The sequence below is a fragment of the Siphateles boraxobius genome, unplaced genomic scaffold (assembly GCF_051911475.1).
Source record: "Siphateles boraxobius isolate OS27281-9 unplaced genomic scaffold, OSU_SipBor_1 65, whole genome shotgun sequence".
NCBI classification, from domain to species: Eukaryota; Metazoa; Chordata; class Actinopteri; order Cypriniformes; family Leuciscidae; genus Siphateles; species Siphateles boraxobius.
In genome coordinates this window covers 6,149,778-6,162,356 of record NW_027509192.1, presented here as the reverse complement: position 1 = coordinate 6,162,356, position 12,579 = coordinate 6,149,778, and the positions used below count along the sequence as shown (strand labels likewise).

General features: G+C 37.3%; 1 protein-coding gene across 3 annotated transcripts; it reads left to right on the top strand.

Annotated features, from left to right (window-relative positions):
* Window positions 1–185: 185 nt before the first annotated feature.
* Window positions 186–10,522, top strand: ca5a (carbonic anhydrase Va). 3 transcript variants are annotated; one of them, XR_013196623.1, is made up of 8 exons: window positions 186–669; window positions 3,085–3,282; window positions 3,580–3,698; window positions 4,383–4,478; window positions 4,573–4,635; window positions 4,818–4,976; window positions 6,916–7,336; window positions 7,776–10,522. XR_013196623.1 is itself a non-coding variant. In XM_077210449.1 (7 exons), the coding sequence occupies exons 1-7, from the start codon at window positions 528–530 to the stop codon at window positions 7,066–7,068; spliced, it is 930 nt and encodes a 309-aa protein (XP_077066564.1). In that variant the 5' UTR covers window positions 186–527; the 3' UTR covers window positions 7,069–10,522. The 3 variants fall into 3 exon arrangements, 2 of the variants coding, with proteins under 2 accessions (XP_077066564.1, XP_077066565.1); XM_077210449.1 differs by having other exon boundaries at window positions 6,916–10,522; XM_077210450.1 differs by lacking the exon at window positions 186–669 and adding an exon at window positions 2,649–2,814 and having other exon boundaries at window positions 6,916–10,522.
* Window positions 10,523–12,579: the final 2,057 nt, after the last annotated feature.

Sequence of the window (12,579 nt, the reverse complement as noted above, 5' to 3'; positions counted from 1 at the left end):
TATGGTCACCACAATAACTCAGTTTTTAATGTGCATATTTCATTAAATAAATACCCTAAAAACCATGAATGTTGGTCCATCCCCCGCATATAATTAAGACCCAACGCCCCTCAGAGGATGAAGCTGATTGGATTGAGACAGGACAGCCGACCCCCAACTGGACCCAGTCCTCCATTTTATCCACCATCTACTGGGATATTTAAACCTGTTTGTCCACATTTCGCCCTGCTGTCTCGATACAAACAAAAGCCTTTTGAGTTTCGTAAGACCGAGACCATTGGAAACATCTAGACGTAGTTTGGTGGTGGGTGTTAACCAGCCCTTTTTCTTTTTTCTTTACCTTCATCCGCCAATCGGGAGGGCGCGAGAGTAAGTTAGTTGAGTGTTGTTGTTGGCACGAGCTCTGTGCGGGCAAAGGAGGACTATTCCACCTTCTATTAATCAAACTTTAAGTTTTAATCCGAGTCTTCAGTCAGTTTGGACCTACATAATTCATTTTTAGATTGGTAAAGTGAGCTGAAGACAACATGGTGACACTGACAGCGATCGTAGCGCCTCTCGGACGGCAGATACACAGACATCTGGTGAATCATGTCAGAAGTCAGCGCTGGATACCTGCTCGGGCATGCAACTTGAGTGCATGCTCCAGCAAACTAGCCCTGAGTCAAGGTTAGTGCATTTTTCCTATAAGTATTTATTTATTTATTTTTGCTTAAGTTTTTACGTTATGTAAATAATCCGCCCCTCCCGGGCCCCCAAATATTTGGTCTTTTTGATGGACCACTTGTGCACTATTTTCCATTCTCTCACCACTGGGTTTTATTACAGATGTTATAATGTAATTTATGACTGGGATGATGATTATGGAATCACGATGTGTTTATCACAATGTGTTTATTATCAGCGACAGCGCCCTCCTGAATGACTTCCGGGTTTTGAATTACACAGAATGTTTACATGAAACACGATCGTAACTTAAATGATGACTGCATCATTTGGGACAGCGGCAGTAGTGCGTTCTGCATCGTTTTTGTGGGGCAAATACACCTTGAGTGGTATCATTTTGGATGTATGAATTATGAAATAACCCCATCCTTTTACATCGTGCTTTGCCTGTTTTACATGTCACTGTTTTTCCACAGGCCACGCCCACAAGGTATATGGACCATGTTTATGATGTCTGCTGAACATTTCTTTGAAAACAGCCCTGAAGATGTAATACAAGTCGCAAGTTTTTTTGTTTGTAAGAGCTTTTAAAAAATATAGTTTTATCAGGTTGTAGTAACTAGGCAGATAAAGAACATTAAACGGGTGCCTGAAACTTTTAAAACCTTAAGTGTTTTTTTGTTTTGTTTTTTTTGCAAGAATGAGTGGGACACAATGTTGTAATTTTCAGCGAAAGCTGTCACTCAGTGGGAGTTGTTATTTATAAACTTAGATATCAAAATTTTTGTATTTGGTTTGCACGCAAGTATAACAATGTCAAATTCTTGAATATTATTTTAACTGTTGTATATGTTTGTACTCATATCTTAACCAGCAGTTAGTAGCTGCTTCTAGCTTTCATTTCTATTGTGTAGACCTTATCTTATCTAAACCTGATTAGCTTATCAAAGCATAAAGCGGGTCTTTTCCGATTTTAATAATAAAAGAAAAGAACAGTTAAATAAATAAAGGTTAATACAATTAGCCTAGTTGTTAATACAAGTGAAAATTAACAAAGAAATATAATTAATTTCATTAGTTAACATTAGTTAACCACTACATGAAACAAATAATGAACAATAGGCTACCTCTACAGCATTCATTAATAATCTTAGTTAATGTTAATTTCATTTCATTTACTAATACATTTATCAAAATCAAAAATATTTCTTAACATTAGTTAATGTACCGTAAACTAATATGAACAACTATTTTTATTAACTACAAAGATGAATAAATACTGTAACAAATGTATTGCTCATTGTTTGGTTGTTAGTTAATGCATCAACTAATATTGATTAAATGAAATCTTATTTTAAAGTGTTACCAAGAAAAAAAAAGTTTTTAGTTATTGTGGTTTGACATCTACATGGTTTTGGTAACAAAAATTACAGAGTAAACATCCCAAATAAAGTTTATTACAAAAGTTAATTTTAATCTATATTTAATCAGAGACTAAGCTTAAATAAGCATGTCTTTTGAGATTTTATAAGAGAGTTTTAGTTCGAACCCAGTCTGTGTTTGCTTACCACAAAATGGGTCAGGACAGTTATAATCCCCTTTTACTAGACCACTTAAATGGTGGACAGGAATGAAAGTAAAGGCCATTTTAATCTCATGAAAGGCCCATTGGTCACATTCTCTGGCTGATTTAATTCCTTTTGTTGAATCTAGAGCATGTGACCACAATCTAAGCAGTTATTGTGAAGGGCTCCGATGGGAAACCTTGCTGTATGTAGGAACCTTTGTTTGTGTTTGCTCAAGGAATGGCTATAACAATCCCAACGCAATGTCCATTCATAAAGGTGGCATAAAACTCTGCTGACTGTCTTCCTGTTAAGCGTTACAGTCAGTTTTTCCTGGACATTCCAAACATCAGGGTTTTTTTTCTGCTTCTTTTGAGTTATCGAGTCACAGGAGGAAGCATATTTTCTTTTCGACTTTTACTTCTCTAAAACATTCCAGAAGGACGGTTCGCCGGCTCTTGGTGCCGCTTTGTGTTGGATTTCTTTTTGCTGCTTTTTTACTGTTGGGACTTTAAACATTTAATTTTAGAATCAGAAAAAATGTGTAACGCAACATGTGAGGCTGCACTGTGTGCCATAAAATGTAGGTTTATGTGATCTATCTATCTATCTATCTTGTGTACTGTATGTTTTATAAAGTATTTTTTAAGCTGTTTTTGTCATATTTGTTGTAAAAAGCTGCATGCATTTTCTGAAATGTCTTGTGCTGTTGTTCGACTGTCTAAAAGCCTAGTGTGCTGCCTGTCTAGACAGCATTTTGGAGCATTATGCTTGTTTTTGCACATTTTTTTATAGCCAAAATGCTGGCCAGATCTTTAAGTTTCCTTATCCTGACCTGTCATTCTCTCCCCAGTACATCCGATGTGGCAGGGGCCGCTTGCCATTCCCGGTGGAGATCGCCAGTCACCTATTGACATCGTGGAGCGTAGAAGCGTCTTTGATCCGCAGCTCAGACGGCTGAAGGTGCAGTATGACCCAAGGACCTGCCAACAGATCTGGAACAATGGCTACTCTTTTCTGGTCGAGTATGACGACACCACTGACAAATCCAGTAAGTCGTCTTAATTTTAAAATTTGCTGTGGCATCCATCGTATGTTCGTTACTACAGTTACTAAAATAAAACTGCATTAGGAAGTACTGTCGTCTATAAAATAAATTAAAATGACTTTAGTTATATTAATTATGTTTTTTACAATAGTAACTTTATATATATTACTTTGGTGGAGACTTTGCTTCCCTTATTTCAAGTAGGAATTTCCTATGTGAGCTTGGTTAAAATTGTGGTACCAAGAACAAAACGAAACATTTTGTTTGAAATGTTTGTGAACTGAAATGAATCTCTTTCAGCTCTGAAGGGAGGACCACTGGAGGATCAGTTCAGACTGTGTCAGTTTCATTTCCACTGGGGAGAGAACAACGCCTGGGGCTCTGAACACTCCATAGACCGCCGCCTTTACCCTGCTGAGGTACCCTTACGTAAGATTTCAGTATATTTTAAGGAATTATATAACAACGAAGAATGAAAAATGACTTTGTTTCTGACTTTGTCATCTGGATGTCATTTTTTACAAAGAGGAAGTATTTCTCTCTTGCGAAATAGACAGTGCTTCTCTATAATAGAGGCGGAGACTTTACCGTTAGGACCAACCCACTATTTCTATTGTAAAATCTGAAGGATTGTCACCTCCATGAATATGTGGCACTAACCCTGGATAAGTTCTGTACTTTTTCACTCATCGTAGCCAGTTACATAAGGAGGCATGTGTGAGTGAAAAAGCCAAGTTTGCGCCGGTGAGAATGTGACCTGGTTACGCCTCTCAACACTCCTTTAGCTTTACTGATTTGTCTGTGTGAGTGCGTGTAACAAAGAAAGTTCAGATTTCAGCCCTGTGAATGGATCCTCTATTGCGTAAAGTGCTTTTATTTCCTCCTCCTCGGTTGAATCTAATCTTGCCAGAATGAATGGAGGACTGTCAGATTGTACAGATGTTGGTTTAAGCTATCGTGGCACTTCAAAAACACAAAACCTAGCTATGTTCAACTGCAGGATTGTGTAATCGTGAACTGAACCAAGTAAAAAGCATAATGGAAAAGAGCCCTTAATTATAGTTCATATTAGCATAAGTGTGTATCTGTTTTTTTTTTCACAGCTCCATATTGTTCACTGGAACTCTGACAAGTACAGTTTGTTTGAAGAGGCTGTTATGGAGGATAATGGACTAGCTGTTATTGGAGTCTTTCTTAAGGTACTGATGTGTGTAATTATTATCAAACTTCTTGGATCTTTAAGCTTAGTAGGGCTTGTAATTAAAAAATAAATTTTATTTGGTATTTTCACAGATTGGAAAGAGGCACGAGGGTCTACAGAAACTGGTGGATGCCTTGCCAGCAGTCAGACACAAGGCAAGGCACCAGTTATTGTGTTTTGTACACATTGGCATTGTTGTGAGTCATAAACTGAGATTAAGAAACTCAGAGCATGATATTTTGGAAACCGAGGGATGAGGGAGGTTAATCTTGTTGCATACATTTTTTTTTTTTGTACAATCTTGCAGTATGTAATATTCTCATCCTTTGTCCCCCAGGATAGCTTGGTAGAGTTTACCAAGTTCGACCCTGCATGTCTCCTTCCGGAGAACATCGATGACTATTGGACATACGCAGGTTCTCTGACCACTCCTCCTCTTACTGAGGCCGTGACATGGCTTGTGATGAAACAGCATATTGAAGTCAGTCACGATCAGGTAGGAGGCTGATATGAGACAGGAAATTGAAGGAATATTGTCCTCGATAGCATAGTTAAAGAAATAAGAAATGAAAAATTTTCTTTTATTATTATCACATTATTCTATTTTATATTCGTGGACATTACACACACGGACAAGGTAGTCATTTGATCTTAAAGTCTTGCTGTTAAAGGGATAGTTCACCAAAAAATGAAAATTCTGTCAGTATTTACTCACCCTCATCTTGTTCCAACCCCGTAAGAAATTGGAACATTGAAATCTTAATTGATGAAATCTGAGAGCTGGATCACTCCTCCATACTAGTCCATAGGCTTCTTGAGGGATTGAAACTTGCCGGCCTTGAAAAGTTATTAAAGACATCGTTAAAATAGTCCAAGTGACTAAAGTGGCTCAATCTTAAATTTATCAAACGACGAGAATACTTTTTGTGCGGAAAAAAACCCAAAATAACGACTTTATTTCAACTATTCATGTCCTTCTCTGTGGGCCTCGAGTCAGTTCACTAGTGTAATAGCGTAGTGCTTCTGTTGTTGTACGTCACACGCATCACCCACATGACCAGCGTCGACCAATAGTGAGCCTACGTTTGACGTAGCACTATACGCTATCACACTACGTTAACTGACTAGAGGGCCACAGAGAAGGAAATGAATAGTTGAAATAAAGTCCTTATTTTTGTTTGTTTTTGCGCACAAAAAGTATTCTCGTCGCTTGATAAACTTAAGATTGAGCCACTGTAGTCACTTGGACTATTTTAACGATGTCTTTAATAACTTTTTTGAGGCCGGCAAGTGTCAATCCCTTTAGAAGCCTATGGAGGAGTGATCCAGCTCTCAGATTTCATCAAAAATATCTTAATTCGTGTTCCGAAGATGAACGAATGTCTTACGGGGTTGGAACAACATGAGGGTGAGTAAATACTGACAGAATTTTCATTTTTGGGTGAACTATCCCTTTAAGTAATTAGCGACAGAACAGTTCTTCTGTATTGTGATGACATACATTGGAGAGAAACAAATTATCGAAAGAAAACAATGTATCACGTGGACTGTTCAATTAATTGGTTTATGATTGGATGGAGGCAAATTGAATGCGAGTTTGCAGTTGATTGTAAAATAGGGGTGGGGTTTAAGCAGACTAAATGATTGGAGAAGTCCAGCCTCTGTCAGTCAGTCAAACGCATGGATGAATTGGTCACAAGGGCATTAAGATGCATTTAGAAAATAAAGTAAATTTTTTGTGTAATGCCAATTTTAATGAATAACTTTTTATAGCAAAAACAAAACAAAACACGGTCTTATGTAATTGTCAATGTAAATTACTGCAGCTAAATTTAAGTTTGATTGTGCAGTAAAATGTCAAAAAGAATTCACCTGAGGTCTAGTGTTGCATCCAAATTAGCATTAAGTGAGTATGTTCTCCATCTTTGCTTTAGCTTTGCTGTTATGTCTGTCCAGTATTGTTTTTTTTAATGCTACATACTTCAATAACAGCCTCTTTGCAAAGCCTCTATTAGATTGTAAAAGGATCTAAAAACATCTGAATTTGCAAAATAAAGATCAGGGCAATTTGGATTTTTACAGCTTAGTTTCAATAAATGTAAGATTTTTGTGTTCTGAAAGTCTGCACAGTACATCAAATAGCCAACAGCTTATGAAAGCTACGAATTTAAGCTTTGAGTCACCTCACACTGGAGGTTTTGACTCCACTGGGAGTCTTGTTTATTATTCCGACTTCATGTTCCACTGCTCCATGGTAACCTGGGGAAATGGAACGGAAAAGCTCATTTTGCTGACTGCTGACATCTGTTTTCTCTGTTCACCCTGCTTGCCTTTTACATAATCTCCCTTTTTTTCTCTCATTCTAAATTCCAATATTTGGATGTTTTCTTTTTTTTTATATTCTCTCCTATTCTTTTTGTTTCTCTTTCTCTCAGTTGGCAGTGTTTCGAAGCTTGCTGTTCACATCGGCAGAAGAGCAGGTGCAAAGAAGTATGGTCAACAACTTCCGTGTTCAGCAGGCTTTGAAGGGACGGACTGTACGTTCTTCATTTTCCCCCTTCCTCCAAGATGCTCCCCCAATGGAGTAGCAACACATCTCAGTGACCTTATTCACATCCAAACCTCCTAAAATCACATATACAGGTGCTGGTTATATAATTAGAATATCATCAAAAGGTTGATTTATTTCAGTTATTCCGTTCAAAAAGTGAAACTTGTATATTATATAGACTCATTACATGCAAAGTGAGATATTTCAAGCCTTCATTTGTTATAATTTTGATGGTTATGCCTTACAGCTTGTGAAAACCACAAAATCTAAATCTCAGAAAATTAGAATAGTACATGAAAATCACAGTAATTACACAGGAATACCATGGTCATAGAACCAGGTTTTGGTTATTTTGGCAGTGTAGGCAGGTGCAAATCCTGCTGGAAAATGAAGTCAGCATCTCCATAAAGCTTGTCTACTGAAGGAAGCATGAAGTGCTCTGAAAATGTCGTGGTAAACGGCTGTGTTGAGTGGACAGCACAGTGGACCAACTCCAGCCGATGACATGGCTCCCCAAACCAACACAGACTGTGGAAACTTCACACTGGACTTCAAGTATCTTGGATTGTGTGCCTCTCCATTCTTCCTCCAGACTCTGGGACCTTGGTTTCCAAATGAGATGCAAAATTAGCTTTCATCAGAAAAGAGGACTTTGATCCACTGTGCTTTATTAAATCCAGAGTCAACGCAGCCGTCTACCAGGACATTTTCAGAGTACTTCATGCTTCCTTCATTTTCCAGCAGGATTTGCACCTGCCCACACTGCCAAAAGAACCAAAACCTGGTTCAATGACCATGGGATTACTGTGTAATTACTGTGTGATTTCATGTAATATTCTAATTTTCTGAGATTTTGATTTTGTGGTTTTCACAAGCTGTAAGCCATAATCATCAAAATTATAACAAATAAAGGCTTGAGATAGCTCACTTTGCATGTAATGAGTCTATATACTATACAAGTTTAACTTTTTTAATGGAATTACTGAAATAAAATCAACTTGTTGATGATATTCTAATTATATGACCAGCATCTGTAGACTCATCAGTCACTTTTTATTATGGGATGCTGATATCTCTATGGTCTTAACTGGATTTTGTAAATATTTTCACCTTTTCCAACCAGGGATATAAGGTATTGATTTCATTGAAAGGGATTAGCAAAGATATATAGTTATTGACAGTTTGTTTATTCCTCTGTCAAAAGGTTCATCCAATTCTTCGTCATTTTGCTGTATTTGTACAAGTATTGATAAAAATGCTAGAATTCAAGAAATTCTAATATCAGTAAGAAACACGCACATTTCCTCTAACTATAGTGGCAAGGGGTGTCCACGTTTGACAAACAGTCCCCTCTTGTGGATCACTGACAGAATGCAAATGCCTTGTTTTGAGGCATTAGACCTTGTCAAGTTTTTAATTTATGTATACAGTAGTTTTAGTTTAGTGGTACACTCACCTTGTTTGCTGCGAGGAAATTTATTTTATGCATGATACTGCACAATGCCTTTCACTTTTGATTTGTTTTTAGATGCTAATAAATAATCTAAAGTATTTTCATTAGATCTAAAAAGCATCTAGAGAGAAAATCTGAAATATTTGAAGGCTCTACATATAAATAAGACTAGAAATGTAGTCTTTGTAAAAGGTGCACAATACATTTAGAAATGTAAAATGAAAAGGAGTAGATTAATGCGCACAATTGTTTAGTGACGATGCATTACTGTAGTTGCTATGTACGTTATCATCTCTAGTGCCTTTTGCATTGGATATAATCTCTGATTAGTTCTCCATTGCTCTCATGTAATCAGTAATCTGATCAACTGCACAAGTGGTTGGCCATATTTACCTTTTGGTAAAATGTGCCTCCAAATCTCTTATAGTTTTTGTTGTTCTCATGATATCACAGTCCTAATTGTTCATCTGTGGATCTTGAAAGTGTATTTAGTGTTGGTGATTTAAAAAAAACAATAACAGAGATACTAGTCTTTATGTGAGAACGTCTTGTAAAATGTATTTGGGAGCACCTAGATGTGTCTTTCCACTATTTCATGAAATACCTTTCAGAGAGGATCCTCCATTTGTGAGCATGTATGCTCTATTAAATTCCTCCACTAGAGGTGGACATGAAACAAGGCACAATGTAGAAATGAGCTCTACAGTAAGACCAACTGATTGTTATACTTTCAATATTGGTGCATTCCGTTTTCCTTGTCTGAAATATGCTGTAAATGCAATAAGAAAGAAACAGTTAAAAATGAGATACTAAAATTGTTAGAAACATCCAGGACCTCTTATGTTAATAGTTGTATTGATGTGCAAATGAATTTTACATCAATGTTTTTAGATTGATGATGATAATATTTAGAGGATGGTTGAAAAGTAACACGAGCTGCAGAATCGGCAGAAGTTCAACATGCAGATATAACTGAAGAGACGCTGATGGTCTCTTTGTTACGGCTGAATAACAATGCTCTTGTGTAAACTGTCCCTAAAGTGGCCTCTCATTTGAACGGGCCACCTGGTATTTTCCCTATTGGGTTCATGATTGAAATTCAAAGAAATTTTAACTAGACTGGAAAGCTGGATTTGCACTGTACAAACTTTAGATTACAGGGAGACTGGGATCCACTTGCCCAAGTCTTTAGTACACTCTCAGAGTTGTGAACATTCTTTCACATTAGGAGGTCCTGGAACAATGTTTTCTCATTGAAGCAGCAATGAATAGTGTGTAAAGACACCTTTTGTTGTTGCATTTGAATTATGCAGTGAATGAATTGTAGTTTGAGGTTCTTGGACACTTTTTGCTGTTGGCATTGAGGGCCATGTTGGCCATGAAACATGACTTTTTGTTTTTTCCTCCACACGCATTGATAGGATTTACCTCTGTTTTATCTTTTTAAGTAACTTGAGGCTTGCTACTTCTAAGGGAAATGAATAACCATGATTTAACACTAAATCCAGTTTTGTTTTATAGACTTATCACCTGAAATCATTTACACAACTGTCACTTTTGCTGCCTATTATACAAAACTTTATGATTTCATTCTTGTATTGTGTGCAAACACTGTATTATTCGTTGAAAGTTGTATGAGATTTTGTAAGAAATGGAAATGTCTTTATTTTCAATTTGTCTTACTTTTGGGTGTATGCAAGCATGTGCCCTGGGGATTTGAGCAAGAAGAGGGTGGTGCCGGAGGTTTACGGGGCCCCCATCCCAGCAAGCGTTGTTACACCGGCCCCATCCCAGCAAGCGTTGTCACACCGGCCCCATCCCAGCAAGCGTTGTTACACCGGCCCCATCCCAGCAAGCGTTGTTACAACAGGTGCTGGTTAGGTCCGGATCAGCTGTGCTAAAAAGTACGTGTTTTGGCAGATTTAGCATTGGGGGAGCCTACAGACCCAAAAATGAACATTAACAAATCCATTCATTCTGTCTGACATGTTGTGTATTAACATGTATTTTCAAATTAAATAAAACAATATTGAGCTAAGTCGTCAGGGGTGGACTGTGTTACACATGATTCCTTTTACGTTTACATTTTAATGGCCGTTATGGATTGCCATTTTCTTTAGTGTATTTTTAGAAATTTTAAAGCTCAATTTACAAAAAAAGAATAAAGAAAGCTTGTTGTAGGATAATTCTACGTTATTAAAAGTTCCCTCTGCCAAGATCTCCGTCAACCAATATAAACCTTTTTCAGGACTGTTCTCAAAGGTAAATACCTTTGAACTAATTTTATAACCATGGCCCGCTGTCTACTGACCTTCTCTAAGAATTAAGAAGATTTCAGGCAATAAATCTGAACCAGTGGAGAGCAAGTTTCAGATGAGTTTGGGGCTGACAAGAGTCAGAGAATAAGGTCAGGGTGTGGGTGTTTGTAGAGGCTGGGGAACCTGGATTGAGTTTTGTCTCAAACGGTTCAAAAAGATTCCGTTCCATGTTTGTTGTTCTTGGCTGCATGAGTTATAAAAATGGGACGAGACACTGGGTTTTTGCGTATCCCAAACACACCATGGTTTCCCATCATTGTGTGAGAGAATTTAGGAACATGCTCTTTGAGCTCAACAGGAAAAACAAACTATAGAGGTGAACTGATTGAAGAGCAGGAGATCAAGACGACGGCTTTGGAAAACCCTGCGATGGTCACAGTTTTGATGAAGAAAGATGTTCTGCAACTGTGGAATAGCTCGAGGTATGCTGGATGCTGGTGTCTCCTGAGATTTCAGGCATCCATAATTGAATAGAAGTCATAGATGAAAGCTTCTAAAATGAGGCTTCTTACTATGGTTTTGTTCCTGTGTTTTTGCAGGTTATTTGTAGACAAAAAGAAAACTCAATTCAACTTTCTATAAACAGGAACCTATGGCTTAAAAATGTTTCTCAGAACTCCAATCCAGCTGTTTTCCTCTTTAGATCAAACAGAGTGTTTTGACTAACTGTTGGCTGAACTGAAAAAAGTTTACATTTTAAACCAATCAAAATTGAGTGTTCATTTCAGATATTCACAGAGCGAATGTCAGTACTGATGCCCCTGTCAGTGAATATCCCCAAGTTACAAATTTGTCTAAAATGTACATTAAATCTTGGCAAGAACCTGATAGGCTCTCGAAAGTTTCAGAGCTGATTGTTTTCTACTTCTAATGACATCCAGGTCTTGTGATGCCAGGGAACTGAGACGCCCACGCCCCTCTCTCCTGTAGAGAAAGAAAACTGAACTCTTAAATATCAGGCCACAACACAGCGGAAACCACGCAACTTATCAAATAAAAAAGACACCTGCTGTCTTCATTTATCTTTAAGCTGAGAAAACATAAATAAAATGTCATTCTCATGATGGGGAGGCTAACTTAAAAAATGTGAGAGCACATGTGCAAAGAGAAGGCAGGTGGCTGCAACATTTCTTAAATCATGCTTGATGAATTACCAAACCCAGGTCATGAAGTATTAACACACTTCCCCCCTGCAGATGCTACTCTTCAGGTCCTCCGAGATTGATACCTTGAAGGCATGTGACATACAAGTCATTCTCTTTGAAACACACAAGCTTGTGGATGAAATTTTAAGTTGTTTTGTTTAATTTGAGAACTAATATCTTTAAAGCCCACATGGAATGTGACATGATGTTTCAAGGGCCTTTACCTGAAAACAGGAAATTAGCAGGGACAACTTTTGTTATTTTTTCATATGCTTCTTCAGACATTATGGTCAAGTTTGAGTCGGAAGAATTTAAGGGCGGAACCTGAAACGGCAAGTAATGGCAATTCACGTCTAGCCAATGATTATCTAAATATATAAAACAGAAAATACTTGACTGAAAAAAAGAGAAAAACAAGACTAAATATGCTACAGGGAAAACTGGTTTTCAAACACGTTGTTCACAAATGCTTAGTTCATAGTGAAACTGGGGGGGTTGTAAGATTGTGCTAGTAAGGCAAATTAAATAATAGGCTAATAAAAAAAGTGTATTCAAAATGTGTAAAATTAAAAACATCAATCAAAATATTCCAACTGTGTAAATAAAGTAAAGACTAGGCCTATAGGAAAAAC

Coding starts and splice junctions, on each gene's coding strand:
- ca5a (XM_077210449.1), top strand. CDS start 528: ATGGTGACACTGACAGCGATCGTAGCGCCTCTCGGACGGCAGATACAC. Junction 670..3,084: donor CAAACTAGCCCTGAGTCAAG/GTTAGTGCATTT, acceptor TTCTCTCCCCAG/TACATCCGATGTGGCAGGGG. Junction 3,699..4,382: donor GCCGCCTTTACCCTGCTGAG/GTACCCTTACGT, acceptor TTTTTTTCACAG/CTCCATATTGTTCACTGGAA.